The sequence below is a fragment of the Muscardinus avellanarius genome, assembly GCF_963383645.1.
Source record: "Muscardinus avellanarius genome assembly, chromosome: 2".
Taxonomy (NCBI): domain Eukaryota; kingdom Metazoa; phylum Chordata; class Mammalia; order Rodentia; family Gliridae; genus Muscardinus; species Muscardinus avellanarius.
Window position 1 is genome coordinate 118,541,929 of NC_137787.1, and position 21,966 is coordinate 118,563,894.

At 42.5% G+C, this 21,966-nt stretch overlaps 1 protein-coding gene across 1 annotated transcript in view; it reads right to left on the bottom strand.

Moving 5' to 3' along the window:
• CPAP (centrosome assembly and centriole elongation protein) overlaps nt 1-1,980 on the bottom strand; it is a gene marked incomplete at both ends in the record, with an annotated part of 32,934 nt that extends 30,954 nt beyond the window's left edge. Inside the window, 2 exons of the mRNA XM_080689413.1 lie at nt 18-141; nt 1,537-1,980. Of these exons, the coding sequence (XP_080545539.1) occupies nt 18-141; nt 1,537-1,980 (568 nt within the window). The remainder of the gene's footprint in view (nt 1-17; nt 142-1,536) is intronic.
• Nucleotides 1,981-21,966: the final 19,986 nt, after the last annotated feature.

Here is a 21,966-nt window from a genome sequence, read left to right on the forward strand (position 1 = left end):
AGGCAAGGGAAACACACCTGGGAGCACATGCTGCATGGACGCCACAGTGAGCAGCCTGTCTTGTTCCTCCACAAGCCTCTGCAGCTGCTCCAACTGCTGCCTTCTCAGTTGTTCCTGCTGCTTCTGTTGCACTTCTTTTAGCTTTTAAAATGTAAAAGTAACTTTATTTAACTTTACATTTTTAATGCTCCTTCCATTTATAGTGGGGGATGAAGGAGTTACTGGGGATTGAACTGGGGTTAGGGACACACTACCTCCAAAGCTACATGCCCAGCCCCATTTATTTATTTTGAAACTAGGTCTCTCCAAGTTGCTGAGTCCTGCAAACTTCCTGTTTTCTCAGGTCTTCTGGTTACAGTCCTCACATTTAATCCCTCCTCCTATCTTCCCTGAAGAAGAGTTTTAAACTGGGCGTGGTGGTGCACGCTTGCATTCGGGAGGCTGAGACAGGAGGATTGCAGTTCACAGACAGCCTCAGCTACTTAGTGAGGCCCTCTGCAACTTAGTGAGACCCTGTTTCAAAATAAAGAATAAAAAATAGGACAGGGGATGTAGCTCGGAATTAGAATGCCCCTGGGTTCCATCCTCAGTACTGGAAAAGAAAAAAAAAGTGTTTTAGACAGGGAGGCTTCAGTCATTAAATCTGCCACTAAAACCCTAAAATGTAATTTCTTCTGAAAGAAATAAGCTTAGCTATCTCAAATGAGAAACAGAAAAAGCCACGAATCCTGTGTCTTACAACAGGATGGGTATCAACATAACCAATTTTTCTCCTAATATCTGATCAAACATCTCTCACTTTTTTTTTTTGAAACCAGGGGCATTCAACCTCCGAGCTACACCCCCTGCCCTATTTTTTTAAAATTTTGAAACAGGGTCTTCGCTAAGTTGCAGAGGGTCTCACTAAGTAGCTGAGGCTGTCCATGAACCATGATCCTCCTGTCTCAGCCTCCCAAATGCTGGAATTACAAGCATGCACTACCACATCCAGCTTCCAGCCCTTTTTTTTTTTTTGGGGGGGGGGTGGTACTAGGGTTCCCGGGCTACACTCCCAGACCTATTTTTATACTTTTTTATTTGGAAACAGGGTCTCTTAAGCCAGCGCGGCTGGCTTTGAACCTGCAGGATCCTCCTGTCTCTGCCTCCCAAGCACAGGGATTACAAGTGTACGCCACCACCTGGCTTTATTTTTTGTTTTGAAAAAGGGTCTTGATAGGTTGCCAGTAGTCTTGCTATATTACTGAGGCTGACCTCTCCTGTCTCAGTCTCCCAAGTACTAGGATTACAAGCATGCACCACACCTCCCTCTGATCAACCACTTCTAACTAAATTCTTATCAAGAGAGATAATCACTTAGAGATACAAAGTTATCTTAAGGATTGTGTCTTAATAGTAAGCACATTTTAATATTATCACATTGGACAAACTGATGATTTCAGAGTAAAGGGGAGAAACAAGAATACCTGGAATAAATGATTTGCCATCACATAATACTGCCAATAATACAAACACATGTAAGTCTAAATCCTATTGTACCTGTTCAAATTTTTTAAAAAGTGGATTTGTATATGCCACTTCTTTTAATTCACTCACAGGATCATGAGCAAAGTCACTTTTGTTATCTTCCTGGTGCCCAGTAACATCGTGACATGCCACTGTTTGTAGGTCATTTTTAACTAGAGGAAAACCCACACAGGCTTCTGATCTTTCTGAACGCAGTACATAAGGGCCAGCAGACTCCAAATGCTGGTCTACGTCAAGCGAATTTTCTTCATTAATAAAGCTGAAGCTATTTGAAAAATGTATGGCTTTAATGGGAACACTGGCAGAATTATTTGTAGATACTGGTTTCTCTTTGTCTGCTTCCAAACCAGGAAATTCACGATTTAATATGACCCTCTCCAGAGAAGGACTGGTCATCCACGGGGCAAGGAAGTTCTGCCCACTGCTGAACTCTGAAGAAGCTGGCACCAGGAACATCTTAATGGAAAAGCCAGAAGAGCTATTGATTTCCAAACCTGTACATAAAAACAGACAAGAAAGTATTAAAGACTTTATTTATTTGTAGTACTGGGGTTCCTGGAAGCCCTTCTACCTCCGGGCTATGCTTCCAGACCTATTTTATACTTTTTTTTTTTTTTTTTTTTGGTGGTACTAAGGTTCCTGGAAGCCCTTCTACCTCCGGGCTACACTCCCAGACCTATTTTTACATTTTTATTTGGAAACAGGGTCTCCTAAGCCAGCGCACGCGGCTGGCTTCGAACCTGCGCGATCCTCCTGTCTCTGCCTCCCAAGTGCGGGGATTACAAGCGTGTGCCACCACGCCCGGCTTAAAGATTTTAGATACCCTATTCAAAATTAATCCAAATCTCAACACAAAATTTCAGTTATCAAATATACAAATGAGTTAGTCAACAGGGCAGTCAGGCATTCAGCAATATGGTTTCTTTGGTTTTTGTCTTCAAATGATCAAAACTGGGGTTGAGACGTAGCTCAGTGACAAAGCCCTTGCCTTGCAAGTGCACCACCCTGGGTTCTATCCTCAGTCCAAAAAACAAAAAACAAACAAAAAAAGCTAAGAAAACACACACACAAATTTAACCAGGTGTGGTGGCACATGTCTATAATCGTAGTACTTGGAAGGCTGAGAAAAGAGGATTGCAGTTCAAGGACAGGCTCAGCAAGTAGTGAGACTCATTAGCTTTGCGAGGCCTTGTTTCAAAATTAAAAAAATAAATAAATAAATAAAAGGGCTGGGGGAATAGCTCAGAGGTAGAATGTCCCTGGGTTCAATCCCCAGCCCCGCCCCCCACACATCAAAACTGTATCAAAAATCTGGGATTTCTTCCAATCTAAACATTCAATTAAGCAAGGTATAGTGGCACACACCTGTAATCCCAGTACGATTTGGGGCCAACCACAGCTACTTAGCGAGGCCCTCCACAACTTAGTGAAACCCTGTTCCAAAACAAAGAATAAAAAATCGGCCTGGGGGTGTAGCTGGGAGGTAGAATGACCCTGTGTTCGATCCCCAGCACCACAAAAATAAGTAATATGGGGGTAAGAAGTAGAATACCTGAGTTCCATCCCAGCATCACAAAAAGAAAGAAAGAAAGAAAAACTGACAAACGGACAGCCTTGAAACCACCAAAAGAACCTTCTTTAAAGTAATAAAAATGTAGCCAGTCGTGGTGGCACTCACTTGTAATCCCAGCATTCGGAGGCTGAGACTGGAGGATGGAGGTTCTGGACAGCCTCAGACACTTAGTCAGGCCCTCTCCCACTTAATGAGAACCTGGTTCAAAATAAGAAATAAAAAATCGTGCTGGAAGTGTAGCTTAGAGGTAGAATGCCCCTGGGTTCCGTCACCAGTACCGCAAAATAAAGAAGTAATAAAATGTAAACTCTTTTTGCAGTATTGGGGGTGGAACCCAAAAGGATTCTGCCTCCAGACTACACCCCAGCCCGACTTTTTATTCTTTATTTTTGAAACAGGGTCTCACTGAGTTGCAGAGGACCTCACTAAGTAGCTGAAGCTGTCCGCGAACCGCGATCCTCCTGCCTCGGCCTCCCAAATGCTGGGAATACAAGCATTTGCTCCACCACCCCTGGCGTAAACTTCCTACAAAGTAATAAAAATATACATTCAAAACCACCACCAGACCCTGAAAAGCTAACTCGCTCTCTGGGAAGTGATTTGCCAGCGCTCCAAAATACAACGCTCTCCAAAGAGACGCCAGAGACTGGGGCCGGCCTGACCCGGACAGCGACGCCGCCCCGCTCCCGGCCTCTACCGGGCGCGGACCCGAGGGCGGGCTCACCGCGCCGGGGACAAAGCGGCGAACCGGCGCCGCGGGTCGGTCCCGGCCCCTCCGCCCGCCTCCGCGCCCCCGTCACCGTCCGGCCGCGACCTCTCAAGCGCCCGTGGGGGAGCTCCAGTCTACGGGAACAACCGGGGCGCGGGGTTCAGGCCGCACGGCCCCTGCCGAGCCCGCTGCACCTGCGGAGCCGCCAGACACTTACAAACCAGCCGCCAGGACTCCCGCGCGCCGCAGCCCCGCCCCGCGCCGCGCGAGGACTCCTGGGAAGTGTGGTTCCCGCCGCCACTTCCGGCTGGCACGCGACAGGCGTTGCCTAGGGTACGCGCCCCCCCCTCGCGTGCTGGGGAACCCGGCCAAGCTTCCGGAAGCTGGGGACGCCGGAGCTCCGGCTGGGCGGGCTGCGTGAGACCTAGCTAGGCACTGGACCCACTTGTTTTGTTTTGCTTTGTTTGTTGTGGTACTGGGGATTAAACCCAGGGCGCTTAACCTCCGAGCTACACCCCAACCTCATATTTTGTTTTTGTGGTACTGGGTATTGAACCAACGGACATTCTACCACCAAGCTACACCTCCAGCTCTTATTTTTATTTTTAAACAGGTTCTTGCTAGGTTGATGAGAGTCTCACTACTTGCTGAGGCGTGTGTGTGTGTGTGTGTGTGTGTGTGTGTGTGTGTGTGTGTGTTTTGCTAGGGATTGAACCCAGGGACTACACCCCCAGCTCGATTTTTTTTATCTTTTTTTTTGTTGTTGTTTTGAAGCCTTACTAAGAAGCTGAGCCTGGCCAAAACCTCCTGTCTCAGCCTCCTAAGTACTAGGATTACAGGCTTTGGCTACCAAGCCCAGCTGTGCAAGACCGGTTCAGAAAAAGACAGGGATGTAGTTCAGAGGTAGCATAACCCTGGGTTCAGTCCCCATACCAAAGAGGAGGGCAGTTTACCACACTGTTTAAGAATGTGAGATACTCCTGTGAGTAACTGTTTACCCCTGTACCACAAAAAAAAGTCTTGAATGTAGCTCAGAGGTAGAATGTCCCTGAATCCAATACTCAGTACCAATAAATACATAAGTAAATAATAAAACTATTTTAAACAAAGAACAAAAAGATTTAAAGTTTTGTTTTACTACTACCATGTGCCAGTATTGGAATGACCTAGGAAGATTTGGGAAAGCTCTGATTATTAATATATTTCAAAAGAAAATAATTGGTATATTTCAAAATAGTTGTGTCAAAATGGCGGCAGACATGGGTAAAGAAAGGACTTGGTTTCTGACTAAAACAGGCAGCTATTCCAATGTAAATCAACCTAGCTCAAAGTAATTAAGAAGTCAATAGAGGAGAGCAAGGGCTTCCTCTTTCTAAAGACAGGTCTACGTGATGATTTAGGGAGGATGGGGCAGGGTTTGACCTTGTCCTTCATGAAAGACACCTCACCACACCTTGTTGGGGAGATACCTTACAGGGATGTTCACTACGTCAGAGTCACGCAAACAAGATGGAGGTCATGGGTATAAAAAAGGCTGAGGCCACGTGTAATTCCTTTGGTGTACTCATTTGAGTCATCCCCTCATGCCATCTTGGCATGGGGCTGTATTTCTTTCTAATAAACTTCTTTAAATCTTCAGCAGCTGTCCAAGCGATGAATACTTATTCTTAGCTTAGGACAAGAATCCATGGTTTTTCTGATTGTTTGTGTGGTGGTGGTGGAGGGATTACTTCTCCCCACACACACACCATGCACATTTCACCCAGTAACATACCAGAGTGCTTCATAGATATTTATAGGATCCTATAATCTAGAAAGCCACAGAATAGCCAGGCATGATAGCCCACTAATAATCCCAGTATTTGGGAGGCTGAGATAGGAAGATCGCAGGTTCACAGCCAGCCTCAGCAATTTAGCGAGGCTCTCTGCAACTAAGTGAGAGCTTGTTTCAAAATAAAAGAATAAAATAAGCCGGGTGTGGTGGTGCACGCTTGTAATCCCTGCGCATGGGAGGCTGAGACAGGAGTATCACACAGGTTCGAAGCCAGCCTCAGCTACTTAGGCTTTCAGCAACTTAGTGAGACCCTGTTTCCAAATAAAGTATAAAATAGGTCTGGGAGTATAGCCCAGAGGTAGAAAAGCCCCTGGGTTCCACCCCCAGTAACACACACACACACACACACACACACACACACACACATAAAATTGTGTGCCAATATTGGAAAATTGCTTTGGTATTAATTTCCAAAATGTAAAAATTAGTCAGAGCCTGGGTGCTGCTCAGGCACTCAGGCAGGGAAGGGTGGCAGCTGTTACTATGCAAAGTTCCTCTCTGTGCCTTTTGTTCTAATGATTAACCTATAGTAGGAATGTAAAGAAAATTAAGACCTGTAGCCATAAAAGCCTTAGAGACAATTAAAGACTTTAGCCCTAAAAATATGTAGAGGCAATCAGTGCCTGTGTTTACCTCCTCTCCTTTTTGACCTGACTTGGATATAGGAAAGGTAAACTACGTGTGCTGCTTCAAAGCACCTATAGCTGATGGACAATTAATACTGCCCACTTCAATAGAGGCAGAAGCCAGGTAGATTATTGACCCTGGCACTTAATAAGTGCACTGTCCAGAGGCAAAGAGGCACCACCTGGCTAAGAAATGTTACTAGCCCATTGCCTTGGTAACACCAATAAGAAGATACCAATACAGCCGGGCATGGTGGCACACGCTTGTAATCCCAGAATTTGGGAGGCTAAGACAGAAGGAAAGCAGTTGGCAGACAACCTCAGCTATTTAGTGAGGCCCTTTGGATGCTAATACAAAATCTATTTAAGGGCTGGGGTCCCAGAAGGGAGAGAGTTCCATTTTCGGGCTTTCCAGCGTGCATGTTAGCACGCTGCTTTTTATTCTGTTCTCTATTTCCTACTGATTTTGTAATAAAGATTTGTTAAAGCTGCACCAAACTGCCTATTAGTTTTAATTTTCCTCTTCAACAAATTTTAGTTGAATAAAGAAAAAGAGCACACAGCACCATTTATAACCATAACAATACGACTGGAAGTACAGCTCAGAGGTAGAATGCCTCAGGGTATTCATCCCCAGTACTAAAAAAAAAAAAAAAAAAAAAAAAGAAAGAAAGAAAAGAAAGAAAGAGAAAAAAGAAAAACCAGCCATAAAATGCCACTTATCACAGTGTACCTACCTGGCATTTTGACTATTTAAAAGTAGGACAAGTACAAATTTTATTTTGTTTTTTGTTTTGTTTTTTTTGTGGTACTGGGGTTCCTGGAAGCCCTTCTACCTCCGGGCTACACTTCCAGACACCTATTTTGTATTTTTATTTGGAAACAGGGTCTCTTAAGCCAGCACACGCGCCTGGCTTCGAACCTGCGAGATCCTCCTGTCTCTGCCTCCCAAGCGCGGGGATTACAAGCGTGCGCCACCACGCCCGGCTACAAGTACAAATTTTAAAGAAATGAAATGAGCCAGGCATTGTGGCACATGCCTGGAATTCAATACGAGGCTGACATAGGAGGATCACAGGTTTGATTGAGGCCAATCTGGCCAGTTAGTGAGATCCTATTTCAAAATAAGAAAAATTAAATGGGCTGAGTTATAGCTCAGAGATAGAATGGACCTGTGTGCAGTTGGAAAGAAGGAAGGAGAGAAAGGAAAAAAAAGGAGGAAAGGAAAGGAAATGAAAAAAAACATAACAGTTAGTGTTTGAAAAAACCACCACTGGTGAAAGATAAAAACATTTCTCAGAAAGCCAGGCATGGTAACATATGATTGTAATCCCAGAATTTGGGAGGCTGAGACGTGAAGATCTCAGGTTCTCAGCCAGCCTCAGCTACTTAGTGAGGCCCTCCACAACTTAGTAAGACCCTGTTTCAAAATAAAGTATAGCCGGGCATGTTGGCTCACGCTTATTATCCCAGCATTTGGGAGGCTGAGACAGAAGGATCATGGTTCGCAGACAGCCTCAGATACTTAGGCCCTTTGCAACTGACTCAGTGAGACCCTGTTTCAAAATAAAGAATAAAAGCCGGGTGTGGTGGTGCACGCTTGTAATCCCCGTGCTTGGGAGGCAGAGACAAGAGGATCACGCAGGTTCGAAGCCAGCCGCGCACGCTGGCTTAGGAGATCCTGTTTCCAAATAAAAATGTAAAAATAGGTCTGGGAGTGTAGCCCGGAAGTAGATGGGCTTCCAGGAACCCCAGTACCACCAACACAAACAAACAAACAAACAAATAAATAAATAAATAAATAAATAAATAAAAATTTAAAAATAAAGAATAAAAAATAGGGCTTGGGGTGTAGTTTGGAGGTAGAAATCCCCTAGGTTCCACCCCCAGTACCACAAAATAAAATAAAGATTAAAATAACGCTGGAAGTGTAGCTTGGAGGTAGAATGCCCCTCAGTTCAATCCCCATTACCACCAACCAAACAAACAAACAACATTTCCCAGAGCAGGGAAGAAAAGAGTAGGTATGTATAAGAGAAGAACCTTGGGAGAGGGTTTGGGGAGAGAGGAAAACACACACACACACACACACACACACACACACACACACACACAGAACAAATAAATCACAACAACACCAACAACAAATTAATGCAACTCTACAAATATATAAATACTCAGCAGACTAGGCCTCTGCAATTTCTCTCTGTGCAAACACAGAATTCTACCAGAACCTTTTCTGCTGCAAGCCTGGTCCTCTGAGACTTTTTTTTTTTTATATGCAGATAGCCTGTATCAATGGGCTGGATAAGTGTTAAGCAGAGGTCACCACCCCATGCTTTCCACAGATGTGGAGTCTTGGCTTCTCCCCGCCTCTGTAGTTGGTGGATGCCTCTGAGGCCAAACTCAATGTTAGAGTCTCTATTCTCCACAGCTTTGCTGGTCTCATCTGACTTCTCCCCATTAACCATGGTTGGGTGGTCTCTGGTGATCCCAGAGATTCTACTATTTGGGTTTAGTGTTAAGCGTAGGTCTCCCCCCACACTTTCCACTCATGCAGAGACTGTGTCCTTCTGAGCCTGAGACTGTATGAGCCTCTGCTATGTCCAACAGCAGACTTCACCTCCACCTGCTTTGGGTTGAACAGCTAAGTCTCAGATCCAGGGAGTTTCTTGCAGCTGTGTGAGTCCCTGGGCATGCTGCACTGAGTGTTCCTCCATTAGGACAGCGGTTTCACTTAGGTGTTGCTATGCACTGGTCTGGATCTCTGGCAGGTTGTCCCGTCCCATGGGACAAGTAATTCGGGGGGTGAGGAGGACCCCGATCTGTAAATAAAAATGGGCGAGAAAGAGAGACGAGACCAAGTAGATAAATACTATCAAGGTCTGTTTTATTCAGTGATAAGCGGCAGTTTATATGGAGAGTAAAAGAAGGAAGTAAGTGAGGAGGGGAAGGAGGCAACAGTGTTGTAAAACTTCTTGCTGCTATAGCTGCAGGCTCCTTCCTGGGACAGTTGATCTATATCGCTTCTCAAAAGGTCACGTAGGCCTCCAGGAGGTGTGCTTAGTATTTTTCCAGTCTGCCACATTTCCCCCTCTGTTTTTTTTATTAATGAAGGGTGGGAAAAGGGAGGTCGGTGAAGCGCCTGTCTTAGGCTATGTGGTATGCATCCAAGGTCAGTGTCGACTAGTGACAGAGCCCCTGTCTTAGGCTAAATGAGGTGCTCCCGATTCCAGCACCATAAACGGTGGGATTCTGGATCTCAGCCTCATTCTATTCCCATCACTGGGTAACTCTGTAGCATCGAGCGACATGCCTCTGATCCTTGGTACCACAAAAATCCCGTCATTGGCAACTTCACAGCTTATGGCCTCCAGTTTTTATATTGTGAGCCCACCGTGACCAGAAGGGTGATCTGGCAGAGGTAAGTTTTGAAAATTGTAGGCCATGAGTCGTGACCGGGGTCGGGGTATGATCGTCTTCTTCTTGGGTGGCTATTTGGTGATAATGCACGGAGACGGTGTTTTTGAAGGCGGAATCGACCTGTGACTTGACAAAGCGTGTTAGACGATTGAAGGCCCAGGGTCCAAATGATAAAAGTAAAAAAATACTCATGAGGGGGCCTAGAAGACTGGGCAGCAAGGTAGAAAGCCAATGAGAGGAAGAAAACCAGTTTTGGTACCAAGATTCTTGTTTTTCGCGTTCTCTTTTTCTTTTTTTCTAGGCTTTCTTTAACCTTTTCGATGCTATCTTGAACTAAACCTGTTTTATCTGCATAGAAACAGCATTCTTCTTTAAGAGCAGCGCAAAGCCCTCCTTCTTGTAAAAAAAGTAAATCTAAGCCTCGTCTATTTTGTTGCAGGGGATAGGTTGAGGGGGGGGAAAGGTGTGTGGTGTGAAATAATCCCCCCCCCCACCACCAGACACACAGAGACAAACAAAAACCATGGATTCTTGTCCTAAGCTAAGAATAAGTATTCTTGGACAGCTGCTGCAGATTTAAAGAAGTTTATTAAAAAGATAGGAATATAGAGATAGTTACAGCCCTGTGCCGGAGCAGGCACAGGGGGGCAATTCGAATGAAAATGCCAACGAACTCCAGTTTACTGAATTTTTATCCTGTCTAAGTCCAGCAGGTCCCTCTGATTTTGGAGATCATGTTACCCCTTATCTCCAACCCCGGCTCTGCTTCTGTTATCTCTCCAGCCGAATTTATGGCCTAAAGGGGGAGACATCTCTTGTCTCCAAACACAGGCCCAGATTTATGGCCGGAGGGGGAGGCATCTCTGTTTCCAGACACAGGCTTTTACCTTTCGTCTTCTCCCCCAAAATGTGTTAAATTGTTCTTAGGAATGCAAGGACATGTTAGCTAACCCTGGCTTTCTTAGTAAAGAAGACATATTTCAAGATTGGACATCTTTCCCAGTATTGACACATTAATACATTTTAAACTCTCTTCCCAATACCAGTACATATTTTGTAGCACTACTTCAGATAAAGAGATGAGGGAATCTTTAATAAGTTTTATTTTAAAAGTGAGGCCAATGTCTTTATTGTCCTTATATAATCAAAGGCCCCATTCTGCTCCCCGGGGGGAAGCCCAATTAAAATTTTTTCCTGCTGATGTAAATGTAATAAGCAAGGGGTTACACCAGCCATGGAGGGCGCTATCTGAGGGACATTCAGAGTTTAAGGGCTGTTCATCAGCAGAATAAACTTTTTTAGGGGGATATTTTCTTTTAACGGTTATGAGGTCCCAGGAGGAGCTAGGATTCCAGTATGTATCTCCAATAGTCTCACATCCCCAGGAGGCACAAAAATAAGCTTCCTGGAACCCGCATTTATGATTTAGGGTACGATCTCTGTGGGTGGGTCCAGGACATATATATATTCCATCACGGAAAACAGCAAGGGTGGCTTTCCTTCGGGCATTACTACACCCAGGATCGGTGGTACTATCCTGTAATTCAGGGACAGATGATAAGGGTAAAAAGGTGCTGGGTGTTCCCCAGTTGGGATGGCCTCCGAGGACTAGTTTACATAAATCCAGTTCTGATGGAGTCCAAGAGGGAGAAGGACCAATGCTGGAGGAGGCAAGAGCAATATCTCCTGCCTCATTGATAATAGTCCATGTATAATTAAATATTTGGTGGGGAGATGTTGCTAAAATAGGAGGTATACATACCTGGATAACAATTATCAGTCATTGTGCAGGAGGCATCGTTTTCTTTTTATCTAAAAGAGAGGAAATGCAGAAATTCTCAGGGATGGTTGTCCCTGGACGAATTATATGGTTTTATTAATCTTTTTTTTTTTTTTTTTTGGTGGTACTGGGGTTCCTGGAAGCCCTTCTACCTCCAGGCTACACTCCCAGACCTATTTTTACATTTTTATTTGGAAACAGGGTCTCCTAAGCCAGCGCGCGTGGCTGGCTTCGAACCTGCGCGATCCTCCTGTCTCTGCCTCCCAAGCGCGGGGATTACAAGCGTGCGCCACCACGCCCGGCGGTTTTAATAATCTTTCCGGGAGCCATCGGGCATTTTGATTTTTGGAGTCATATATGCATGCATATCCTTTGCCCCAGATTAGCACAGGATCGGGTCCCTGCCAATTGTGTGACAGAGGATCCTTCCATAAGGCTTGTGCATAAGTTTGTGAAGTGGTAGGATGCCAAAAGCGATCTGCTGCAGATTTATTATTTTGGTCTACTGTTAAAAAATTTAATACAAAAAGTGCATGATTTAATAATAATTTAGGATTTGTATTGGCAATATAAATGGATTGATGTCCTATGCGGAGCTTATAAATCATATTTTTTAAGGTTTGATGAGCATGTTCGACAATGCCTTGTCCTTGTGGGTTATAAGGAATACCTGTTATATGTTTAATGTTCATTTGGGCACAAAATTGTTTGAATTTTTTACTAGTTTATCCTGGTCCATTATCTGTCTTAATAGTTTTTGGGAGGGAAATATAAGCTAGGCAGGAAAGAACATGATTAATTATATGTTTTGTTGCTTCTCCTGTTTGTAAGGTGGCACAAAGAAAGCCACTAAAAGTATCTATGGATACATGTATGTATTTTACATGTATGTATTTTAATTTTCCAAAGGGCGGATAATGTGTAACATCCATTTGCCAATATTCCCCAGGTATTAGCCCTCGAGGTTGACTCCTAAATGTGGTTCAGGTAAAAATGTTAAACATCCCTTGCAGTTTTTAACAATTTGTCATGCTTGTTCTCTAGTGATGGCGAATTTTAGATGTAGAGTATTAGCATTAAGATGGTGAAGGGCATGGGCTTCTTGTGCTTTTTCAAGGGATGGTTTTTCAGAGTTATACATAATGATTTGGGTCCAAAAGGAACAATATATGTCACTAATGCTAGGGTGGTAGTAACTATTTTGAGAGCTCAAAATACAAATTCCATCTACTAAAATGAAAATAAACAAATTTAAATAATATAACAATAAAACAACAAAATATCATAATGCACATGGCCAAATCACATTATATACACTCACCCACTCAACCTCAGTCCCTAATCAAAGGGAGGGGAGAAAAACCAAATCTAGCAGGGAAGGCAATTTGAAGTCATTAATTAATAAACTGGAATTTTATAAATGCTAAGCTCCTTGCTCAAAGGTGAAGCCAAGCTTTTCATCAGCACACCAAATAACTTCAATCTTCACATGACTAAAATGTAATAAAATAGAGTGACTTCCCAAAAAATTCTAGAGTGAACCTTACACACAAGGGAATTGTCTACATGTGGATAGTAAGAACTGTGGAGATTTGGATCTGGTTATATTATTAACCTTGTAAATGATAAATTTTTGCACAATTAGATGGAAAGGATCTAAAGCTTTTTTGTAGTGTGAATTCAGACAAACTCTGGTAAGTCTCCAAATTTTGATTAGAAGTTGGAGTGCTGAGTGATTTAAGAACCTGAAGCAACAGCATTTCTAAACAGTTCTTAAAATAAACTTGTTAGCCACCTCAGCTTCATGCATTAAATTTCACAACTCATGGAGAGAAAAAAAAAGAACTTACTTAACTCTAAACACACAAGTTTTAAAGGAAAAGTTTTCATGAACTGAGGCTCCCAATTTTATGGCAAAAAGCAATCCTCTAGCCTTTATATTCATAGTATATCCCTGCTGGTGAACTTTAGTATTTCCTTTTAATAATCCATCTTCATCACATACCCAAAACATATCACAAACACTGTTTTGCAACTTATCACACACCTTTTGCAACGTGCTTTAACCTTCTTGTTTTATCCTGTTTCTTACTTTTCCCATTTGGGACAATCTTGGGATAAAACTTACAACCAAACAAATTCCATCCATGCTTTATACCTTGCTTTAACCCTCTAACTTTTTATATGGTCCTTTGTTTTCCTTAGGGACAACCTTAGGACAAACCTCACAACATGCTTTCTTAGTCTCACAAAACCTCCTTTCTCTGTATTTACCAACATATAAAGAAATACATCTATAGACTTTCTCCATCTATCTTTTTGTTGTTATCTATAAACAAACCCCCAAAGGAGCATACCATTTAATGTTGTTCACATACCAGAAATCTAAAAAAGCCATTTAAAAGACTTAAGTGTTACTTTAAACCTCATGAAGTTAAGAGCCTTTTAAAGCATTGTATTTAGCATTTTTAATAAATGAACTATAAATTATATGGAAAATTAAGACATTAGATAGATATCATTAGCACCTTAAAACCTTAATTTTGCAAAAGGAGTAATATTAAAGACAAGGTATATCCTATTTGACCACATACCTTAAAACTGTTGTAAATTACCACAGAAATTCACGACATCATAAAAACATCCCTAGTGTCTTAAAATATTGATTTTGTCAAAGAAAATAACTTTATTTAATCACCTCTCACAGGAGTCTAATTGGACAACTTTTCTGAAGTAACCATTTTAGCTAAGACTGATTGAGATAAAAATATCTTTGAGCAATAACTTTAGTGCAACCAATAAGAGAAAAAAAAAAAACTTTGTTATCAGAGGAGCTGAATTTCCTGGTGTGGCTAAGACTGTAGAATGGCAGGTCATTTTAAACACCTCTGCAGGCTGAGTAAACAGATGGCTCAGGGCTGGCCTGAAACGACTCCCCATTCTGGCTAACAACTGGACTAAATTACCTACCTGCCTTGGAGCTTAATTATCCAGGAAACCATATTTTAAAAACTCTAACACTTTTTTATCCTTTTGTATTGAGATAGGTATAATTAAATGTAAAACTTAGACAATTCAGACCAAATTCAACTTAATAGCCATATAACCAAACCCAAGTGGAACACAGAGCAAAGGAGAGGAAATGAGGATTTACATAATAAGATGAAAATAGGTCAATCATTATTTACTTTGTAAAATTCTCATTTAAATTTTCAATTTTTAAATGAGTATCACTTACAAAGTAGTCAACAGAGGTTAGGAGAACATAACAATACTCTCTATTAGAAAATATAACAAAAATATAGTTTTTTATAGTTTTACTCTCAAACTGTTCTCTGCAGTAAAATGTTCCACTCCCCTCTACAGTAGCTGTCATGAGAACCTTCTAGTGTAAATCCTGGATGTTCTATGAAGCATTTTTAAACTTCCATCGTTTACCCATACTGATTCTTGAATTCAAGTTCTTTAAAAAAATCTAAACAATATACTTGTCAGTATTTTATAATCTCCAAGAATTAGGATCTTAAGAGAACATTTTTAAAAGAAGTATCTACTACTATTACTAGTCAAGGAAACAACAAAAAAGTAGGTATAGGAGAGACTTTAACATTTTCTCCTATATACATCTTAACCATTCTAACAGTAAAAACTTGCATGAAAATTTAAGATTCAAGATGATATGAGAACCTCAACATGGAAAGCTGTCACTATAACTACAAGCAGTGTACAGACATGCTTCTACTTTTACCTACATAAGCAGATGTTTAAAATACTGGGTTAACAAAGATATTTTAGTAAAGTGACTTAGGCAGGCTTCAACTAGCAAGGATTAAGGATGAATCCTTACTAATTAATTGGAAGATCTGAGACATATTTTATATTTCATTTTACAAAATCAGAAATATTTATTTTGAAACAAGATAAAAAGACATGGTCTACCTGTCAGAAAACTACCACTCAGAAATATTTTGCATCCACAAAGCAGGTAAAACATAAAAACATTTAAATTTTACACTAAGCACGTTTAAGTGCTGAACATTTTTCATAAAATTTTAAGTCATCATCCAAAATGACTTATCTCTGTATAAAAACTGTTAACAACATTCAACATTTTTTTTCTAATGCTCATGTGGTATGGTATCCTTTTTCTTAACTCTAATCCCTCTTTCTCTGAGAGAACATTTTAAGTCTCTGATAAAGACTGCTTCTTTAGACAAAGTATGGCCCATTTTGATAAATGGAACGATGAAAAGACTTACCAGGAAGATATCGGTCCCATGAGCAATGAGGCTGTCTTCCACGAGAATGGGGCGCAGCTGCGTTCATCTGATGAGGGGTTGTTCGATGGGGGTCCATTCCTCGAGCTCCACGTTGGGCGCCACGTGTCCCGTCCTGCGGGACAAGTAATTTGGGGGGTGATGAGGACCCCGATCTGTAAATAAAAATGGGCGAGAAAGAGAGACGAGACCAAGTAGATAAATCCTATCAAGGTCTGTTTTATTCAGTGATAAGCGGCAGTTTATATGGGGAGTAAAAGAAAGAAGTAAGTGAGGAGGGGAAGGAGGCAACAGTGTTGTAAAAATTCTTGCTGCTATAGCTGCAGGCTCCTTCCTGGGACAGTTGATCTATATCACTTCTCAAAAGGTCACGTAGGCCTCCAGTAGGTGTGCTTAGTATTTTTCCAGTCTGCCACAGCAGGTGTGGTAAGTTTGGCCGCCACTGCTCTAAGATGTAGATTCCAACCCCACCTTTGCTAGGTTGAACCACAAAATATCATACCCAGAATATTTATCTCTGCTGCACAAGTCCCTGGGGGTGCTGCATTGGGTGTTCTTCTGCAGGGACCATGGCTCGACTTAGAGTGTGTTTATGTGCCTGTCTGGATCTCTGGAGGGTGTGGTGAACTCAGTGTCCACTGCTGCAAGTTGTGGCCAATATTTGTGCAGGAGGAAGGAATGACCCACAATTCTGATGATTCACAGCTGCCCACTTCAGGTTCCTGTTTGCCTTCCTGTTCATCCCTGGAGGCATGTGCAGAAAGGTAAGACAGTGCTGGTATGGTACCCACACCACAATGTGGGTATATTTTCCCTCCGGTGCTTGGTATCTCTGGAGTGCATGGCACAGTGGTGCTGGCCGTCACTGCTTGAAAATGTAGCCAGTGTTTGTGCAGGAAGAACTGATGGCCCACCATTTTGATGATCTTCAGCAGCTCCCTTCAGGCCATTGGCTGTTTTACTATTTTCTCCAAGATCTTGAAAGAGAAAATTCAATGAAATTTCTATAACTTTAAGTTTTGCTTATATCAAGTGCATTTCAAACTTGTAAAAATAAAAGACACATTCAAATTCAGGTAAAAATCACACTTTCTTTTCATTGAAAACTTCACACCATTGTGTTGGCTGCTGCTATGGCAACTCAAGTTACAACCTCTCAAGAACATAGTATGAGACCAGACATGAGAGGTAGAGTAAATGTGGCACAGACCTGGGCTTTGAGACCAGCTACAGCTGCAGAAATTGAACTATCCCAGTATCTACCTTCTAAATGTAGACAACTTGAAGCTCAATGCAAACATGGAAACAAGATGCACTAAGATCAAGCTATAGTGCCCCTCCTCTGCACAAGGCAAGATGGTCTTAGGAAACCCAGATCTGACCACTGGCCTCTTCTGTTAGGAATAGCCACACACCAAAACTTCAGAAGGAAGAGGCTTTGCTTCTATTTCCCAAAGAAAAATCTGTCGCATCCCTAAGGCTCCGTCCTGCAGAGCCCTGGGAAAGAACACACAAATGCCGAGTCTGTTGATGATGCTTCCTTCCTTTAATGCGCACAGCAAGCAAATATATATCAGTATCATAACCCCTTTCTCATCACCCCACCAACCCCAAGCTTCCCACAGCTAGGGCATGCACATTTCTAACCCTCTCATAGGTGGGCTGGTGGTAGCATGAGGCGCTGCATCACTGATCATCTGTAGGGCACCTGATAGGGCACACTGCGCAGGCTCAGGCACCGCCAGCCTCATGAGCCTTGTGACTTGGCAACATGCCTAGGCACCATCTTGAGCCACCGCCCCATCCCGGTCTAGCCGAGCGGGCCCCGACAAAATCAAGTGTACTAAAAGGGATAAAATGAATCAGAATAAATCAGCTCATTCAAAAGAAACATTTATGGATGACTTCAGGTTGCTAAGAATATTCAGCACATTGTGTCGAAGTGGCAAAATTTCAGATAATCTAAGAAAATAAAATTCACAAGTGGCAGCTGCATTCACTGGTAGATTTACATAGAGCATGATACTTACAATTTCCCAGATTTTTTAGAAAAAATGAAATTGGCCATGGCCCTTGACCATCAAAATAAGTTATTTGGTATATTAAAGTACACAGAATGATAAAAGAAAGACAATTTCTTGGAGGTGAATTAAAGGCTCTCTGCACAAGGCCCAGGTCACTCTTTGTGGAAGGACTGAAGCCCAGGGCTCATGTCTTCATCAGTTTGGCCTCCTCTCCTCTTTGGTGGTAGTGGCCACAGTGGGCATGGCTTCCTCTGTACATTCTGTTGGCTCCTTCTCCTCATCCTTCTTGTCATCTTGGTGATAGAGATCCAGGTATTTCTGTATGTACATGAACTTGAACTAGTCAATACAGTCTGTGTCCTTGATTTTCTCTGTGCAATAGTGGAAACAGGTAAAGGCCAACTTGAATTGTTCTCCACAGGGCCTGCTGGCCATTCCCCCAAGGCACAGGCAGTTCCAGTTAATGTCTCTATTTGGCAGTATCAACCCTGGAACAGGAAGATGGGCAGGAAAATGGAAGAGATGTTTTAATCTGGGTTTGGTGGCATGGTCCAGTTGTCACAGCACCTGGCAGGTTCTCCCCTGTTGACTTACCTCTGGATCTGAATCAGAGTCAAACACCTGGTACACATGAAGCATTCCTTGGCCCAGATGGACAGAAGTGGCCATTGGCATTCTTCTCCATGTGGCATACTGATCTATATTGCAATATACCTTGAACCCACAAAAAGAAAAGAAGTAAAATGCTCCACGCACCATGCATGGTCCTTCACTCCAAACCTGGAACTGCACTGGTATCTAAAGTCCTGGGTTGAATTTCTCTTATTTCCAACATAGAAAACTTCACTGGTCCACAATCTCTTGTTAGTTTACTTCTATTTTTTTGGTACTGGGGACTAAACCCAGGGGTACTTTGAATCTAAGTTACATTATTAGCACTACTTTTTATTTTTTACTTTGGAACAGAGTCTTAATAGGTTAACGAGTCTCAGTACTTGCTGAGGTTGCCCTTAAATCTATGAAACTCTTGTCTCAGCCTCCCAAGTTTGAGAAATCCTTTGACAGCCTTCTGCAGTATGGCCTAACTCCAATGATGCATGCTGTTTCTGGGCTTCATGGGGTTCAGGTAAGGCTCCCAGCCAGAGTTCATGGATTCCCAGAACCCAAGCCATTTCCCCACTTCTCACTGCCTCTCACTTTCTCAAAGATCTCAGTGCTAGAAAAGAACTTTTGCAAATACTGCCCCTGGAAGTCTGCCAACAATCCTGAGCAAATAGTTTTCTGAACCCAGGGGCAGTCTACCTATTAGATATACACCCAGCCCTAAGTGTTTATACTTTATATTGAAGTGGAATCTAACCAAGTTGCAGAGGTTCTCACTAAGTTGATGAGGCTGGCCATAAACCTGAGATCTTTCTATCTCTGCCTCCCAAGCACTGATATTACAAGCATGTACTACCACAACTGGCTTAGATATACAAATTTTAATCATTGAGAGGAAGACAAAACAAAGTATTTGAAAAATTCTAATCAGAAGCCCAAACTCCAGTGGTAGATGCTTCAAGATCTGTAACCAGAGACTTTCAGGTAGATGGCGACAGAGAAAAACGACATTTATGAGTACCACTAACAATCGATTTCTATTACCACAAAATCAGTGCCTTTCATAGCCAGAAAACGCCATTAGCAGAGAAATAAAAAGCGTAAATACAAGGGACAGAGAAAAAGAGGGCTGGAAGAACAACCAGACACCAGAAAAGAAACCAGCCTGCTGTGCTGCAGCCGGAGCCACGGCTCACAGCTGTGCTGGCACCATCTTTCCTCACAGCACCAGGCTCCAGAGAGGAGGGGGACTCAGAACTGAGCTCAAAACCAGAGAGGAGATATGCCGGCCTCATGGCCGAGGACACAGCAGCAGCGCCATACTGCCAGTGGCAGCGGTGAGTTCACCAGATGGCTCCGGATCAGCACACTCAGCAAGCCACCAGGCTCCAGAGAGGAGGGGTGGACAGTGAGCTGAGGTGAGCAGCCATCAGAGTTCAGCAGTTTTTTCGGCACAAGGAGTATCGTAAACTCCCAGGAGCCGGGCTCAGCCGACCCTTCAGGGACTCAGAGCGGAGCTCAAAACCAGAGAAGAAATATGCCAGCCTCACAGCTGAGGGCATGGCAACAGCGCCATATTGCCAGTTGTGGCAGCAGCTAGTTCACCGAGTCCACTACAGCTTCATCAGCCCACTCAACAACCATGAGTCAAATTGCGGCCCCTAGAAGAGAAATCCCAGTACTGCACTCCCAGGGACTTGCGCAGATAGTCTCCCTGGGTCGGAGATTTTTGCAGTCCAACACAGTGGGGGAGTGGTGATGGCAGATATATCACATCACAGTTGCAGCTCCCCGTGGGAGAATGCCCAGCCTGTCACCCCCATGGTCTAAAGCAGCCTCGATTGACTCCCTGGATCTGAGACTGCGATACAACCCAGTAAAGGAGTAGTGGTGACTGAGATACCACAGACTCGAGATCCAGAGCACCTTAAGTGAAGTCGTAGTGACCAAGGGAAGAACCCAGAGAAGGCACAAACTTCTGAAATCATTGGAAAGAGAAATAACAATAGAGCAATGAATACCCACAACCCCACAACATCAGAATCTGATAACACAGAAATTCCCAGATCTGTAGAAGATCAAATCAGGAAAATAACTTTCGAAATAATAGAGGACTTTTGAAAAGAATTCAGAGAGAGTCAAAAGGAGATAAAGGATGCAACCAATGAAGTAAAGGCCTCAATTCAAAGTATAAACAACTGATTAGACCTCATGGAGAATAGAATCTCGTTCCTAGAAGATGATCACTCCAAAAATGAACGCCTAGTCTCTAAAAATCCGGCAGCAGGAATTTGACATTGAAGAAATATGGGGCCATTTCAAGAGAGCTAGCCTAAGAATAATTGGAATAGAGGAGGGAAAAGAAGGTGAAACCAAAGGGATCAACAATCTCTTCAAGGAAGTAATAGTAGAAAATTTTCCAAACATAGTGCAAGAGGTCGATACACAGGTCTAGGAAACTTATAGAACTCCCTTTAGACAGGATCAAAGAAGAGGATCCCCACGCCACATAATTGTCAAAATAACCAATGTGGAAGCCAAGGAGAGAATCTTAAAGGCAACAAAAACAAAAGGCCATGTGACATTCAGAGGCAAACCAATTAGAATCACACCAGACTTCCCAAACCAAGTTATGAAAGCCAGAAGGGCATGGAGTAACATATTCCAAACTCTGAAAGAAAACAACTTCCAGCCCAAAATTTCATACCCAACAAAACTATCTATCAAATTAGATGGGGAAATAAGAAGCTTCCATGACAAATAGCAACTGAAGGAATTTATGTCATCAAAACCAGTTCTAGAGAAAATACTCAAGGAGATTACCTGCAAAGAAGAAATAGGTAATACATGCCAGAACCAAAGAAACAAGAATTCCCATCCAGCAGACAACTAAGCAAAGAAGAATAAACAGTATCTCAAACAGAAATAAAAATCTTAACATGTTAGGAATTAAATATTATGTCTCTATAATCACAGTGAATGTAAACGGCCTCAACTCCCCAATAAAAAGACATAAAGTGGCAAAATGGATTAGAAGCCAGAATCCATCCATCTGCTGCTTACAAGAAACACACCTTACAAGTAAAGATAGGAACAAACTATCTTTGTGACATGAAGTCACACATAAACTCTTTGTGACATGAAGTCACACATAAATCCCAACACAATAATACTGGGAGACTTCAACACACCTCTCACAATACTAACTGATCTTCCAGACAAAGGGTCAGTAAAGGTGTCTCAGAACTAAAGAACACCATTAACCTAATGGACCTGTTGGACACATATAAAATATTTCATCCAACTACAGCGGAGTTTACATTTTTTCAGCTGCTCATGGAACCTTCTCCAAAATAGATCACATCCTGGGACACAAAATGAGCACTAGCAAATTTAAAAAATGTTACATACTTCCCTGTGTCATTTCAGATCATAATGGAATGAAACTAGAAATCAACTATAAGAAGACCCAGAGAAACAACATAAGCATGTGGAGACTGAACACTACACTTCTGAATGAATAATGGGTCATGGAAGATGTAAGAGGTGAAATCAAGAAGTTTCTAGAAACAAATAAAAATAAAGAAACAACA